Source organism: Haliotis asinina, chromosome 11 (genome assembly GCF_037392515.1).
Source record: "Haliotis asinina isolate JCU_RB_2024 chromosome 11, JCU_Hal_asi_v2, whole genome shotgun sequence".
Lineage (NCBI taxonomy): Eukaryota > Metazoa > Mollusca > Gastropoda > Lepetellida > Haliotidae > Haliotis > Haliotis asinina.
Window position 1 is genome coordinate 5,781,601 of NC_090290.1, and position 17,321 is coordinate 5,798,921.

Here is a 17,321-nt window from a genome sequence, read left to right on the forward strand (position 1 = left end):
CTCACAAAAAGTACGTTTCTGCTTCATTATCCTCTCCATCTGCTTGCAACACATTTGAAATGTACGTTACCATCAGACATATTCTCATATTTGACCCCCAAATGCGCTCTCGGTATCCGGAGTTACATATGCAAGCATATGTGGCTATGACAAGCAATTTCCAAAATTCAAACAACCTAGAAATCAGTAGTTTTCAGTAAAGTTGGTTTCATTTGAATTCAAGACGTAAAATGATAAATCATCTTAATCCAATCGTAATGCTAGTTAAACGTCAAAAGCATTTCATAATATTACAGATTATGACCAGGATGTTTTCTTTAAATGTCCATGAAGTACTGGGTCAAACTATGCGTTACCAAGATGTTTAACACATTTTTTTGTAAAACAAAGTATTTGCTTCTGCAATTTCATGAACGGAGAAAGTTAAGAGCATTGTAAACATTACAAACAAATGAAAGCTGGTACTCCTAAATTGCATAATGGACAGTTGCGTTCCGTTACAATAATATTTTGCCATCTACCTTAATTATAGTTTAACCAAACTTAATCAAGTTCTTTTCCTGACGACTGTACATGAGAACTATTTTTCTGGATCAAAAAGACTTCTCCATATAAACATCATCATGAGCTGTTATTTAATATTAACGTCCATGGCCGAACAAAAACATATTGACTGCAACTTATCTGTACTAATTAAAAACTTTCTCACCAACCGTCTGAGAAATCCAAACATAACCAAAACCCATAGGAAAAAAGAATATTTCTTACATGAAGCATATGTATTTTATCCCCAGTGATCATAGTACAGTTGCATTTTATAGACTTTTAAGGGAATTCCGTCTGCACGCGAGTGATTTTTAAGCAACATTTCAAGGATTCACACAGAGTGTTTATAAGAGCGTACCTTACACTTTTAACGCAGATAGGAATATCTGGAGTGACATTATCTGGAGTGACATTATCTGGAGTGACATTATCTGGAGTGACATTATCTAATGTAAAAATAGCTGTCAAATGGACTTTTTCTATTTGATCAAATTTATGCATTCCCCATATTTCAGTCCCATACAGAAGTATTGAATGATATCTCATTATCAAATATATTAAACATACACTCAGATCTATAATTCCAAGTTTTAGTGAGATTAGTAATTACTTCCAGTAAAGCCCGCTTACCCCTTAGTTCAGATAATTAATGTCTCCTTTCAAAAGTTGAAGAAAATATTAGATCCACATACTTAGATAAGTATTTTCTGTTGATACCGGCTCATTATCTGACAGTGAGAGAGAGAGAGATGTGGAATGTTCATTGTATCACGTCTTGACACTTGCGTCATTATTTAACATGTTTAGTTAAGGTTGTGAAGTTCTAACCCTGCTTTTACTGAGAAAGTTGTTTGTGTAATGCTATAAAATGTTCACAGATGACAGCTGTGTTCAAAATCAGGATCGGTCAATTAAACTAGCAACAACACTGCTTTCCAAAGGGGGTTTGTATTGCATGCGAATTCTTCACCTGTTATCTTGTTGGCATCCCTTTGATCGGAGATAGGTTATATTTCTCTGTTACACGAACAATCACACTGGTTAAGACCTTTGACGTCATTGACAGTCTTACCTTTAAAAAGGGGACACATGTTCCAGACGTTGATTGCTCCGCTCTGACTGTACTGTCCAATGGTCATCTCCAAGAACACGATGGGAATGGCCCCAACGAGCGTGAAGATAATATAGACAATCAGAAACGCCCCTAATTAAAACAAACCAAACAAAACAAACACAGCTAACCGTTGAGCACATGTAACTGTAAAATGATGCAGTTGGTATTACATTTCTATTTCAAAAACGTTTAATCTCCTTGAAGCGTTTTTGGCACTGCATAGCTCATACCTTTCGACACGCCATTGACGTTAAATACTGCACTTTTTGAGGTGTGTACATTTTAAGTTCTCTTTTCACAAGTCTTGTGACAGTGTTTTCACAAGACTGAAACATGACCACTTCCATTTGAAGACTGAAGAGAGTAATATAATACTTTGCGTCTCTTTTTAAAAATCACAGGTGAAAGGTTAGTTTTGGCGTGGAATACACTCTTACGTAATCTGATGTCTAATAAAGAATACCTCCACCATTGCGCATGCAGTAGAAGGGGAACTTGATTAACGAGCCCGCTCCAACGCTGTATCCAAGAAGAGAAATGATGTAGTCCAGCTGATTATGCCACTGTTCGCGAGTCATCGTTGTTCCCGTACTTCCCGAGTCCAATCAGTGAAAAAGGTATGCAAAAATGGTTAGACAGGAGATAGCTGTATCAGGTTCACCGAGAACTGTTTTCAGCTGAAAATGTTTATGTTGGACATGTAAAGGACATTAACATATTTTTATTGCATACCTCACATGATTTGCTCCAGTGATTTTCAGTTCACTTGCTGGTGATATTTTGGCTAAACGACAAGTCTTGTCATAACAAAACAGATCGTGATCATAATATAGTCATTCATAGATCATTCATGTGAACCGAGCGTATAGTGATAATTCATGATTGTGAGGGTGGTGGGTAGCCTGGTGGTTAAAGCGTTCGCTCGTCAAACAGGAGACCCAGCTTTGAACCCCCACATTAGCACGTGTGATTTCTGGTATATTGTTGAACTATTGCTAGTAAGCTGCATAAAAGCAAACCCATTTACACTAATGATTATAGAAATGCTGGAGATGTGTAAATAATCGGGATGAGACAATCCAGTGATCAACAACACGAGCATCGTTCTACACAATTGGGACACGATGACATGTTTTGTACTTGTATTAGTACATTTACTCATTGGACATTGAATGTAATTTACCTGATTACTGATTCATTGATTAACCAAAAAATAAGAAGAAGAAAGTTTGATGAGAATTTGGGCAGCATCAGTGGCAACAGCACAATAGTGACGTTATTAAAATAGCATCATTAACGTCATTTGAAGGAACACTGATAATATTAAAAACAGAATTTGTAATGCGCTGAATTCCGCACCACGGAAGGGAACGCTCAAGACGCAACTATCTGATAAATATTAACTTCACTCGTGTGTGGTCAAAAGTATTTTGAGAGAATTGTTTCTGAAGGAAAGATAAACAATCAAAGCCAGAACAAACTGAAGCTGTTACGATAAATTCTCGTTCCTGTACTATGACAAACACTGAATTACTAACATTACAGGTTCACTGCCCCGTTTATCAACCACTACCTTCAGAGTACCGTGATTTCAGCCTCTTCAAAGAACAGCCGTGCGTCTCAGTACACCGAAAGCGTGGACATTTCTCCATAAAGAGCCACCAGAACGGTATAATAGTTTCTTTGTTTTACACTGTTTCCAGTGGACGATCGTTCAACGACTCGTGTTAGAAAGACACCAAGTCGACATTACATACGTGCCATATTGGACAGCGACCACTTTAGTCCGTGATCATGGTAGATGATCAAGTTGACATATGTAAAATAGAACATTGTCCAAGAAAGCCCTTTTTGCATGTGTTTGTGTTCTTACAAAGGTCCTGGGAACTGGGAAACATTTATCCGATATCATTACGAGTCACAGCAAAGTCGCCAGATCACAATGCCCTTACAACATGATAAGATCTCGTGCACTATTATGCCAAAGACGCACGAACCTGCGTGTTGGGTCACAGCTGCAATGTGTATTTCGGGAAACTGACAAGGACAAACGCAGCTTAACTGTACTATGTGCATGTACCGCTACATCAGCAGGTTAATATTGAAAGAGATTATGTCTTGGCTGCCATCTGGCTTCATGCAATTTACCAGAAGCAAATGGACTGTCAATACCACTAGACAGCCAGTAACAAAGGTTAGCGACGTATGCCCAGTTCAGTTGCATCACACTTCGGGCTTTCTTCTCTGATCGTAAGTTGAGAAGTCTGGAACTTTATGTCTTTTAATAACAATTTGGAAGTAACAAGTCTTTGAAGGGCATTTAGAAGTGAAATACATAGGAATGAAGATTTGTATGGATATCTTCATTCCAATTTGGAAGTAGTCAAGAGACCGAGTGTACAGTCTTAAGATATGGCTGAAATTTTTACAAAGTGGAAATATTGTTGTTGTGACGGCAAATTCTCACTCACTCATCTAAGATGGCGTACCATTGTACAAATACTGCTTTCCAAGACAGCACTAGCTTCAAAGAGCTCTTGTCGTCATGCTGTCATTTGGTTCCAAATTCATTTCAGTTGTACTTACTCTACTGTTTTAAAACAAAGCAGGTTCATGCACTACATGTAGTTAGAGATTACTCGCTGATTTCTTTCTCCTATTTGAGAAAATAAGATATGCTTCGGGTAAGCATAGCTGTAGCAGGAAACATAGGTCAAATACAAAAGGAGTGTTTACAAAAAAACCCCGCGTCATGCTATTTTTAGAAGTGAGTGAGTGAGTCACACTGCTTTCAGCAATAGTCCAACTGTGTGGCGGTGGTCTTTAAATAATCGAGTCTGGACCAGACAATTCAGTAATCAACATCATGAGCGTCGATCTGCGCAATTGGGAACCGATAACATGTCCCAACCAAGTCAGCAAGTCTGACCACTGGTCGCCTCTAACGACAAGCATAGTCGCCTTACGGCAAGCATGGGTTGCTGAAAGCATATTCTACCCTAGACGTTCACGGGTTTATTTATAGGGATGGTCATATCGGTTTCTAAAACATTCTGTACGGTTACTATTATCTTATTATGCAAATGAGAGTGGTATCCCTTGTCATTAAAGAAAAAAAGTAAAATGTACTAAAAGTACATGTAGCTATGATCGTGCTTTGGCGAGGCCCCTGTTGTGTCCCTAAATGAAACAGAACATGGGGTCGTTGGGATGTTACTCTAATCAATGTCATGTAATTGCTATATAAGTGTTGGAGGTAGGGTAGACTAGTCCTTAAATTTAAGCGTTCGCTCGTTACGCTGAAGACCCGGGTTCGATTACCCACATGGGTTCAAAGTATGTAGCCCATTTCTGGTATTGCTAGAATATTGAAAAAAGGGGCGTGAAACTAAACTCACTCACTCACTGTTCGAGGCGAAGTACTGCATGTATGTTGTATAGCTGATTGTAAACCAAAAGTCACTGTGTTCTGTTATCTGATTGGTTGAAAAACATGATCAAATGGTATTCGATTCCCGGAAACTGCAAGACTATTGACACGTAGAAACATCGCAAACAGTTGTTTTATTGCGTCATCCACAGTGTTGACGTCATTCATATCTTATTGTGACGTAAAGTGAGAGTAAGCAGCTCCAGATGCTACCCTTGGGAACCAGCCGAAACAACCAGCTGATGACACTTGACTGCTGCACCCGTAGTCGATGTAAACGAGTGCAGACAGTAAAACCCTTTGGTTTACTTTTTAGTTTACTATGTCGATAAACATCATGTGTTGGTCAATGGTGTTACTGAGTACCTGTTTGTCTCCTAAATGAAACGTGTGAAACGTTGCAGTGTGAAGAAAACTGAAAATGATTCGAAGCAACGACAGTTCGTGCATTTGCAGATATCTTTCAGAAAAAAGCCATCGGAAGAGTTGACAAAATGGCTCCTCCGATTTGAACAATGTAGTCAGACGTTGGAACTTGATATAGAGCCTGATGGCCGGCAGGTAAATGCACAGATCTGTCACTGTTATGAAGCGGAAGATGTATTGATTTGACTTAATCTTTCTAGAGTTCACAGTGGTTAAAAACAAGGCTGTTATAAACATGCTGACATATCGTTTCATCTAAGCAGAGATGTTATATACAAGAGGGCTGTTTTCAACAGGAGAATGCAGGGAGAAGGTGGAACTGTTAATTATTTCACATCAGACCTACACATTCTAGAAAAAATACCATTTTGAATATGGAACTTGACTGATGGTCGTACTGGAGATTAACAGTTAACAGAGTTACCAAATACGAGATTAATACCATTATCTCAGTGCACAGAGACAATAAACAGGCACTGTTGAATGGCTCGGAGAAAGAAACTGCAGAAAAACAGCAGGCAGAAGGACACGTTAATTCAGACCTATGCAAACGTTTGCGCAGAGAAAATGTCAACAGAAAGGAAGTTTCCCAAATCGGAAGCTTGTGGAAAACGTTGTAGTAAATCATGCCCAAGATATGGTGCTTTCCCAGGCCAGTATGGAACCAGTCCCGGGCAAGAAATGAAATGTGTAAGAGAAAAGGACATTGTGCAAATGAGTCCAACCTTTCAATTTCAAATGTTGCCTGATGTGAAGCTGAACACGAAGATGAAAACAAATTCTTCAATGTTGATCTGACTGCAAGAAAGACTAATTCACCAGATGGCAACCTTTGCTGTCAACAGAGTTTATCAAACTTGCAAAAAGGTTGCAGAGCATATGGTACCCAAAGCTGTGTGGAGGTCTTGGATATCAAGACAAAGCCTAAACAAAGCATTGATCCAGGTGATCTTATTGCACCAAGACGAGTCCCAATTCCTCTTCTTGAAAAGGTTAAAGAAATATTAGATGGATATCTGGATGTCATAAGATTGGCCACAGAGTCAACTGATTGCTGTTCAGACTTGTGGTTGTTCCAAAAGGAAATGATTAAGTCTGCCTGTGAGCTGACTTGACTAACCTCAATGCCAGTGGTAAAGAGAACTTTAGTAGATTCTTGGACAGCTGGCATGAGCAAATGTGTTTAGTCGATTAGATGCGAACTCTGGAGTTCATCAAGTAAACTAACTGAAGAATCATCAAAACTGACAACGTTTATATGCTTGCTTCAGGGCCGATGTCCACTGAGTTGCGATATGTTCAAGTAGAAAAAAGAGGCTTTTGATATCACTTGGTGGTCCCTACGGCTTTTCCAGTAATTGCTAGGACAATTTCTCCGACATTACTTTCCCGAATTTCTCCCATATTAGGCAACTTTTGTCGATGCCCAAATCAACTTGCAGATCAAAGCTGTTTGAAAAGTATAAATCCATTGTTTTGTCACATCCGCCAAATTTGCGAATGGAGTAACATGCTTGTACTGATTCCGGCTTTTGTAAATGGTTAGTGATTTACCAGTGTGTCTTTGCCATGGTGGGGCAGAATTTGCTACTTTTTCCCATAAACAAACGTTACGATGGCTATTCCACAGCAGTTGTAGGCAGGGTGGGACAAAAGCCAAGGCTGTTGGTGAGATTACATGTGACTATTGAAAACACACTTACCATCAAAGTTTAGACTCACCTACAAATTCATTACGTGAGTCCTAGTCTCTTCTGCGACGAAATATTTTTGCAAGACTGTAGGCTTTACCCCAAACAACATAGTTAACTAAAACAACATTGCTTCGTTTACATCATAATGTTTCCATATAATAATTAAACAAATGTAATAAACTGAAGAAGAAAATTAATTACAGTACTCATACAAGTTTTGTCACAGGTTATAACCTAGCACGATACGTACATTTACTTCCATAATATACTATGAGTGGTGATGTTTTTACTCAAGATAAACGTTCAGAATTGCATGGTTTCACCCACAACTTTCGTTTGAAGCTAAAGTTGTTTTGTTTACGAGGACGGTAATCATTGCTGTAATATGATTGGATGCCTAAGGACATGTGCATGATCCTGACCAATCACGGTCCTCATAGCAGACTGAGACAGCAAAGCTTAAGTAGAAAGCAATCTTTATCCAATAAAATCACTTCTTGAAACTGCGAAAATACTCTTTGCAAGGGTACAGTGATATTGTTGATGGTCAGAACTTTCGAACGATACCGAAATTAAACGATGCCTTGCATGTGATTGGTACGAAGCTTCCAAACCGGGGGTATTTTTCCCTGTAACCGAGCGGAAAGCCACTGATATCGGGAAACAGATGACCATACACACCATTTGAGAAATCTTTTATAATAACTAAATGCATCTGGTTGACTGGCATTGAAAGAGTTAACATTACTGAGTTAATATTACTAGCGTGAGCAAAATTTGCAAAATATAAACTGACGCAGGATATTTCTGGTTTACAGTATGTATCAAAGATTGATTTCTCCTCTAATTTGGGGAAACAACTACAAACCTTATGCAGATTAACAGCATGATGATCATGCATCATCGCGCATGTGAACAACTGCGGTTGGTGTGTAACGTTTTGTTCAGAATGCGCCAGTTTTCAATACCTTTACACAGGTGATCTAAGGAATATTTTGAGAAAAAATGATATAGAACAGTTGCCTGGAGTTAGTGGCTAAATGTTGTGTAAATCATATGCTGCGTCACAGTTGCACTGGAAAATAACAAAAGAAAAGACACATTCCACGACGTTCCTTAAGCATCCTGGTCATCACTGTCTATTCATGATCAATCTTAAGAGGTTGTCTGTGATTTATCGCGAATCATTTTCTGGAGAAGCATACACGATGTCAATGACTCGTCACGACTTCATGCCATGTACAAAAGCGATCATCGCCCCCTTATACATAAATTATGAACGGCCGCTTAGAATTGTAATCACGTGACTTTCATGACTTCACTACTGACTTTCACGAACAGAAGAGCTCTATACATATCTATTGGTGCGAATATACGCCGACACAGAAATATTTGATGTTGACTGAGGCGGTAAGCCCGGACAAACTAGCTCCTTATATCCTTCGAGAATACAAGTACACTTCTAACCTAGACTATTGTGACGATTCTATTCATTTGCCAGCTTCACGAAAACCCACTTGCACATATGCATGGTAATAAAGGAAAGGATGGGAAATATCATTTCACACAGGGCATGTAAGGGTTAAAATAAGATCGTTTAGGTATGTTAATGACATATACATCCGTCCCTGATTCGAATCCCCAGTACCCTGGCCACAGGGGGATGCTGAGAAAGTGTGTCTACCACGGATAGATAGTTTGCACTTTTAACATAGTCACAGCATATATGACAAAAGTACATTGAAAAGTCATGAAAAGAAGCTTAGGGGAAATGTCTACATGGTATTACGTGATTTGCAAGCACTTACTTAGTACATTAGTAATTTAAATGTGATTGTTGATAAAGTAAGCAAATGTAGCCTACTATTGCATAGTGACGCATAGAAATAAGCAACAAGTGTGCATACGTATAACACAGTACAATATTGACAACAAATGATGTGTATTGGGTAAGTTGATATCGATTTTCTTCCGGGGCCATTATGTAATACGGAAATAATCTATCGACGAACGACGACGGCATTGGCATTGTGCACTCATTACTATGTATGTATATTCTACCTATCTGAAAACACCGATGTCTGTGATGGTAATAACATTACGACAGCGTATTTGCGCAAATATGTCGGGACACGAAATTAACAATCCTTTCTTGACATATGAAGATCTGGTTTAGATTTGATCTTTAGTAACTCATGCTAGCAGGATACTGTGATCAGACTCAATAACTTGGTTGACAGGTCATCGGTTCCCAACTGCATGGTTCGATGCTCATGTTGTTGACCACTCGATTGTCTGTTCCAGACTCGTTTATTTATAGGCTGCTTCCATATAGCTAGAATATTGCTGAGCGTGGCGTTAGACAACAACAAACCCAAACATAAATCACATTGTCATCATATGAGAATCAACTACATCAATAACATTTGACATACTTCTTCTTTATAAACTCTATATATGAAAACAATTCGTTGACATATCGAAGTATAACATGAAATTATAATACTCACATCAGTCAAAGATACAAGAGAAGCAGCCACGCTGACACGCACGTATGATTTGGAAATGGTTGTAAAATTTCAAATCAGCATTTATATACTCCCTGGCTGTATTACACGACTTCAGTGAAGCAGATACATAAAGTAGTCTTTCCTAGCATGCATCTTCAACACAGACCATCGCTCACTACGTACACAGCTGTCCTTGTCTGAGCTTCACTTCACGGGTGAATGTGTAGCCTACTTAAAGCATTGGCTCCTCACGCCGAAGATTCCGCATGGGTGCAATGATCGAGTGGGTGAGTGAGTTAATGCTTAACGTCACATCGGCAATGTTTCAGCCATATCGGGACGAGAACATTTAACACTGAAATGGAACATATGTGTATTATAAAGACCGGTGGACAAAGGACAGTTTAAAAGCGGCGTAAAACTAAACATACTGTTAATGAAATGCAGTGTTAAAGTTTACACAGAAATGACTGACAGATCTGATGTGAATAGTGGAGTCCAACAAGGTTGCTGTTTATCCCTGACTCTTTTCTCTATTTATATAGATGATCGTGCCAGTGATATAACCGAAGTACAATGTTGGGTGGATATTGGCGACATCAATGTGTTTCTACTACTTTATGCCGACGATTTTGTTCCTGTTAATAGTTCCTGACAAGAACAAGCTGCAACAACTCCTAGACTGCCTCTGCTCCAGGACAACCAAATGAAAACTGACCATAAACAAAGGTAAATCAATGATTATGCACTGAAGACCAACCTTTGCCTCTAAATCTCTGTACAGATTCACCTGTGGTGATATGATTATTGACTATCTCTTTTAAGTGTTATCTCGGCCTCACGAGGCCCGGTGTGTGCAGTTTATATGCTGTACTATGCTGTCTTTGTGGCACTATAATAAACTATTATTATTATCAACGCCTCATTAATTGAAACGGTTGTTGCACTCCACCAAGCAACTTAGGGGGATTAACACTAATTAACATTAATGCTTGCTGGGCTATGCAAATACTGTAAATATTTATGAAGTATAGCCTTACAAAATGGGGGATTAGCTCAGGTAATTAGTTTGTTGAGAGCAGTTCACCATGACATCGACAGACATAAGTTTTAACGTATTGTATCATCACTGTCCGTGAACTATGGATTTTTCACAAATACACATTATTCGTGCTTTCGTGGAAGACAAGATGTGGCCTTTGGTTTATGAAGTTTTGCCCAATAAGAAGAACTCCACATATAATGGCTTCTTAAGCCTGGTGAAATCTGAGGTGCAACTTAACTACAATTCATCACTCGAGGGAAGGAACAAACAAAATGGAAACAAGCCATGATATCAAGAGAAAAGACAGAGAAAGTTAAACTAATACTTTGAAAATGACATATGGCCTACATCTGAATATGACTAAGGATTTATTTATATTTGATCAGTATTTGACTGCTGACGTGGTAACAAAACCCCCATCACCATTTGATGAAGGATAGCAGTTAAGATAATACATACAAAATGGCATATCACCCACAGCTGAATGCGATGAAGGATATAGTTATCATTGATCAGTATTTGGTTGGTGATAGCAATAGTTGCGTTCTGGCATGTTAGCGAAAATATTTTTGACCACTCATTGACACAACGCAAACAGAAGTAGACGTTCTAAACACCACGAGTGTAAGCTCTGGACGTAATAATGCAAGAACATGAATACTACTTATAAGATTTTTTTTTCTGGAAGAAAACCTCTGAGTTACATTGGGGCAAATGTAACATATTCAATGACAACTGTCATTGGTCCGGTCAGACTCTTTACTGTGCCAGCGAACGTGCCAGCGAAGTGACCACCTTCCCTGGTCGACATGGACCAGTCTCCGGTCAGTCTCTTGAACGTGCTAGCGAAGTGACCACCTTCCGTGGTCGACATGGACCAGTCTCCGGTCTGTCTGTTGAACGGGGTTATAGCGAAAACGGCACCACAGATTAAAGGGCTAAAACGTCACCATATATCAAACATTGTTACATTGACTTTATTATTATGTTGACTTTATTGTTTAATTGTTTGTAATGTTTACATGTTTATTTCTCAAGTTATCAAGCATGATGTGTATCAGGTACATGTCTGTGCAGTTTGAAGGGTGCGATGTTTTTACTTTCCAAACATTGTCGGCAGAGTAGACGCATTTATTATCTAAACATGATGCAAGCAGCTTGGTGAGTGTTAGTGTTATATATTGATGGGCATACTTACCTGATATATTCCTGATATATTATTTATTTATATTTAGGTAATATATATGTTTTCACAAAGTCTATTTACGAAACACTAAAGTGATCATATCAATGTTCATCCAAAGTTCACAATCCAATAACGTCTACTTACCTAATATATATGTTTTTATTTCACAAAGTCTATTTACGAAACACTAAAGTGATCATATCAATGTTCATCCAAAGTTCACAATCCAGTAACGTCTACTTACCTAATATATATGTTTTTATTTCACAAAGTCTATTTACGAAACACTAAATGTTTATCCAAAGTTCACAATACAATAAAGTCATCATATCAATGTTCATCCTTTTTAAAATTGTATATGGTGACGTTTTCGCCATAACATTTGTAGCCGTTTTCGCCAAGGGAAGGTGCCGTTCTGTCCAAACGTTTTCGCCAGGTGCCGTTTTGCTGTGGTGACGTTTTAGCCTGCACCCGTTGAACGTGCCAGCGAAGTGACCACTAAGAATGTAGTTAACAACTGATGTGGACGTGGTGATTTAAGGCGCATAAAAGTTCGAGCACACCTGTGACCGACAAACACGTCATGTTCGTGGTGGTATTAAAACTGAGGTTAAGTATCTACCCAACCGCTCGATTTGCATACGTTGGTTATATGGAATTCATTGAGATGCGGATGACTTGACCATTAAGACTGACCTGGTATGTAAAGGGTGATCTGACGAAGAGCAAGGCGGCGGTGGAGACGAACAACGCTTGCCGAAATCAGCAAACTGCTGAGATCGTCAAGCCGTTGTCGATGCTGAAATACAATATGACTGAAATATTGCCAATATGACGATAAATATTAACTAACTCACTCGACGCTGAGCACAGGTAAATGTTCTCTATAATACATTATTGAACACAGGTTAAAATATGCGCGTGAAACAGTTCTGATCAATAGAACAGCAGTGTACATATACAGGTACATATATTCATAAGGTTGGATTTCTATGTAAGGATAAGGTATATGGATACACAGCTTTATTTCCAATGAGGAATGACAATGGAACAATGGAACCGTCAACCACAAATCCAAGACATCAAAATCAGAAATCTCAAAGAGCTCATACACATAAAAAAAACTCAACCGTCAACTCTGACCACGACAACAGTATACCTCTGGACTACCAGCAACACATAAGACTCCAGACAGGCATAATCCTCCTGTGTTCACTATTAGGTTCATATGCAATGACCAGATGTACATATATACCTTACATCTTCGGCATTGTCTATTTAACAGTCGTTTCTGCTCTGATGGGCCTCTACCTTTGGTGAGGCGCTCTCTCCGGCACTAAGCCGGTTCCCGCCTCTTTTGTGCACCAACTTGCGATATGCGAGACGTGGCCTAGCTTACTTCCGCTACCAGATTTCCTGTGACATATATTCAAGAACCAAATCGCACATATGACTTTACTTGACCGGACCAACAAGATGGCAGTTATGTTTGGCTGTGAGCAAATTTGGAATTGGTTATCCGAGATGGAATACCTATTCCTATAAGGATTACCACTACCACATTGGCAGCCATTAGACCATTCGAATAAGTGCGAAGTACTCAGATCTCGCGAAGTGCCGTGATCTATTTACATGACCTGTTGTATCCATGTTTATACCGACCCGTGAAAGTCCAGGATAGAATAGGCCTTCAGCAACCCACGTTTGCCATAACAGGCGACTCTGCTTGTCCTAAGAAGCGACTAACGGGATAGGGTGGTCAGACTCGCTGACTTGGTTGGCACATGTCATCTGCTCCCCATTGCGCAGATCAATGCTCATGCTGTTGATCACAGAATTGCCTTGCCCAGACTCGAGTATTTACAGACCACCGCCTTATAGCTGGAATATTGCTGAGTGCGACGTAAAACTAAACGTACTCACTCACTCATGTTTATACCTCCTTACACCTCGTTTTACCTCCTTGTATATCGCTTACTTGATAACAGTGTTCACATCTGCACCGAAGCGACGATCCTTAATGAATCTAAACACATTTTTCATCAATAAGTGTTATCCTCATTTAATATTCAGAGATTGCTCTCTTCATGACCATTTCACAAAGAAGGGATCCATTACGCTTACTATTCATAACTTCAAAACAAACTCTCAAGCTGCCACGGATATTGCAAATGGGTTCAACATGAGCATTTCATGGTCAGCCTCAATCCTTGTGAATTGGACCCGTGAACATATGTTTTCAGAAACAGTAGCACTTGACTGTCATTTTACAGGCGTATATTTTTCATTTCGAGTTGTTATTTGTGACATGGAGAATATTACCCAGAGAACCTTCTCCCCGATAACCACCGAGTGTCAACACCGTTAAAAATGACATCAATAACTATAATTGTTTGCAGAAATAATTAGTTATGCCAATAACAATCTTATAAAACCATTTTCAAAGCCAGTATTATTAGTCCATAAGCGAACGACATGTGGCATAGAATAAATTCTATACTATCGTCACGGTGACTAATGCCTATGAATGGAAACTAGTGGAAACTACAAATGCAAAGCCTGAGGGATGTGGTCACGTCAATGTATTTAGACAACACACCTGATGATCAGTCAAGTTGAACAAAAGTGACCACAACGACACCATACAAGACACCTCAGCTTGAACGTCCTTGAGTGATTAGTCTAGGCAATACCTTTTGAACTTCCTTATTCCAAAATCAACTGCTGTCTGTGTTGAAGCCAAATTTGAAGACATTGGGTGCAACGGATCGTGAGATATCGCGCTATCTAGAGTTTGAAAAATGGTTCAAGCGTTGTGGTGACCTTGAGGATGAGGTCAAGGCCATCGAAATCACTTGCTGTCTGTGTGATCTCTCAATGTATGCTGTCACCAAGTTTGAAGACACTGGGTACAACAATTCTTGAGATGTCGCATTAACATCAAATGTACGTACATACGGACGTACGAACGCTACTGAATACAGAGTTTTCCATTCTGCGTTATGCACACTGCACACTCGACTATTATCACTATCACGTATGTAACCTTTAGAGCTCAGGGCAGAACATGCATACGGTCATGGCTGGCAGCCTGGTGATCATGAAGAGCAGTCTGTTGCATGGATGGACTCGCTGTATCTCAGTTTGCTTTAGGCACAATGTGAAATGTATCTGAATCAATGAATGATAAATATCTGATGTACACATTAATGAGGCAATTGTGTTGATATGATATGAATAACTGAATACCGATTATTGTTATTTAATTTGTCATACATTATGTTTGACTTGTCCCAAATATATGTGGTTACGTATGTACATGCCACTCAATACTGCGATGTGCATATATGTATTGAAAATGAAGTTGTCACTGGAACATAAATACCACAATATATATGCAATTCAAATATGTAACATCGCTACTTTATAGTACTATATATCTATTAAAGTATTTATCACAGAAACTCTGGAACTTAATCAAAGATTGTACAAGCTTATCAAGCTGTGAAGTATCTCATTTAGCATCGGGTGACCTTGTTCCAACATATATTTCAACATTGCCTGTGTCATGTCCTGCTCTACTTCACGGACCGGGGACCAAGATCCGGGGCTACTTAAGGGATCGGGTGGTTAGACCCACTGACGAGGCTGACACACGTGGGGACTTACAGTACTTTGCACCATGCATGGACCCAAGCTGGGTATACATCATACCCTCAGGTGTTGGCGATTTTTATGGCAAATTGTCCATGACAAACTCTACCTTTAGAACTCAGGCAATAACAAACACATTTAACGGTGTGTACGTACCCTTTCAGGAGAATGGTTTTACCCACTACTTCTGGGTACTTTCATTAGACTAGGTTTATTTCCAGTGTAGGGGATAACAGGTGGCGGCACAGAGTTTTTGAGAGCTGATTTTGCAGCAGCATCACCCACTGTGTTGCCAATGTTTCCAGCAAGACTGGTCAACCAACATAAGACGATGTCGTGTTGGCCAGTAGTAAGATTGTCATGTAGTTCAATTATATCAAGTAAAACTGGAGGACGATATGATTTTTTTATTGCTTGAAGGCAGGACAACCAGTCCTTATGATTGTTTGATATATCTGAGATCTCTTAAATTTTGATTTGATTTGATTGTAAAAATAGTAACGTTATACGGTAATCTATTAGGGAACGCAATGCCTGTTGCGCTAGCAGCTGTGCCAACATCCTTGGATCCATCTGTAGATATAGGTATTATAAAAAACAGGCAAAGAGGACTTTGGTTTTCAAGATCATATTTGGGACGGTGGGGTAAGAGTAGTGGTTTCAACGTTTACGCAAACGCACTCGCAGACAGACGGTTGTGTTCACTCAAGGCTGTAAGAATAGATTTTATTAAAAGGCTAGTAGTGAAAACTATTCACTCACCAGACTATTGCGTAAGGTTCCACCACCAAGTTACAGCTTCTTTCTCTACACTGGACAGACCTCGGGATATGTGGTGAACATCTGTTGGCGCAAAGGCAGCTCAGACGCCTGCCGTACAAACTAGACGCAAGATAGAACAATGCACAATGTGTGACCACGATGTGAGAGCAATGATATACATGTATTTGTAAGTAGACTAATCATATCATATCAGACTTACATAGAAACATCCAGTAGGGGGATAAGGTTTTCTACACGTAGTTGTGACAATAGCTATCAATGTAGTACTCTGTGGCCGTCATCAGGCAGTCTTACCTCCTGCCGAAGCAGATGTTGATTGGCTCACCTAAGTCACGTGATCAGATAGAATGACTCATGCATAAACAGGGCGTCACAGGTGAAGAAAGGTCAACGAAAGGTGTGTTTAAAGACTGTCATGCAGAAAACCCTTTATGACTTAAGAAACGAAAAGAAAAGTGCAATGAATAGATACACAGTCTCTTTCAAAAAGGTGTGCGCAAGGATGAGGCAGTCATGCATTGACTATAGAGCTGAATGAAGTCGGATTTCAAATAACTCGCGCTCGGCAGAGCGTATGATTTGAAACGATTGTCAACAATTTGTAAAGAAGGCCCTGAATTTTGTCCCGACTTGGATGGTTGAACCAGATGTTTAAGTGATATGTTTTGCTACCTTTTCCTTTGAAATGTAACGTTATGGCAAATAAACTCTACGGTTGGACTTTAACCGTGTAAATTTAAATATGTTTTACTTCAGGACTGCATTCAGAGCGTGATGTTCTAAAGGTAAATCTCCTCTCTCCATGGTGAACAAGAACGCCTTAAACCCTAGCTGCCCAATCTGAAACTGTCAGTCAGTCCACGGTAACATAAGGTTTTCTACAAGCTGTGATATATTTAGGACGGAATCTCAGCAGATATTGCTGAAACCGAC

The 17,321-nt window shown here is 39.4% G+C and overlaps 1 protein-coding gene across 8 annotated transcripts in view; it reads right to left on the minus strand.

The window, feature by feature from the left end:
- Positions 1-16,720, minus strand: part of LOC137255934 (sodium- and chloride-dependent creatine transporter 1-like) — a 29,995-nt gene extending 13,275 nt beyond the window's left edge. Inside the window, exons 1-6 of one of the 8 annotated variants that reach the window (XM_067793538.1) lie at positions 16,588-16,690; positions 16,368-16,487; positions 15,027-15,122; positions 12,648-12,750; positions 2,124-2,251; positions 1,619-1,750 (exon numbers count right to left, since the gene is read on the minus strand). In XM_067793538.1, the coding sequence (XP_067649639.1) occupies positions 1,619-1,750; positions 2,124-2,238 (247 nt within the window). In that variant the 5' untranslated portion in view covers positions 2,239-2,251; positions 12,648-12,750; positions 15,027-15,122; positions 16,368-16,487; positions 16,588-16,690. Of the gene's footprint in view, positions 1-1,618; positions 1,751-2,123; positions 2,426-12,647; positions 12,751-15,026; positions 15,123-16,367; positions 16,488-16,587 lie in introns of those variants that run through there. The other 7 variants (XM_067793542.1, XM_067793537.1, XM_067793534.1 and 4 more) reach the window with 7 other exon arrangements.
- Between the last annotated feature and the right edge of the window lie 601 nt (positions 16,721-17,321).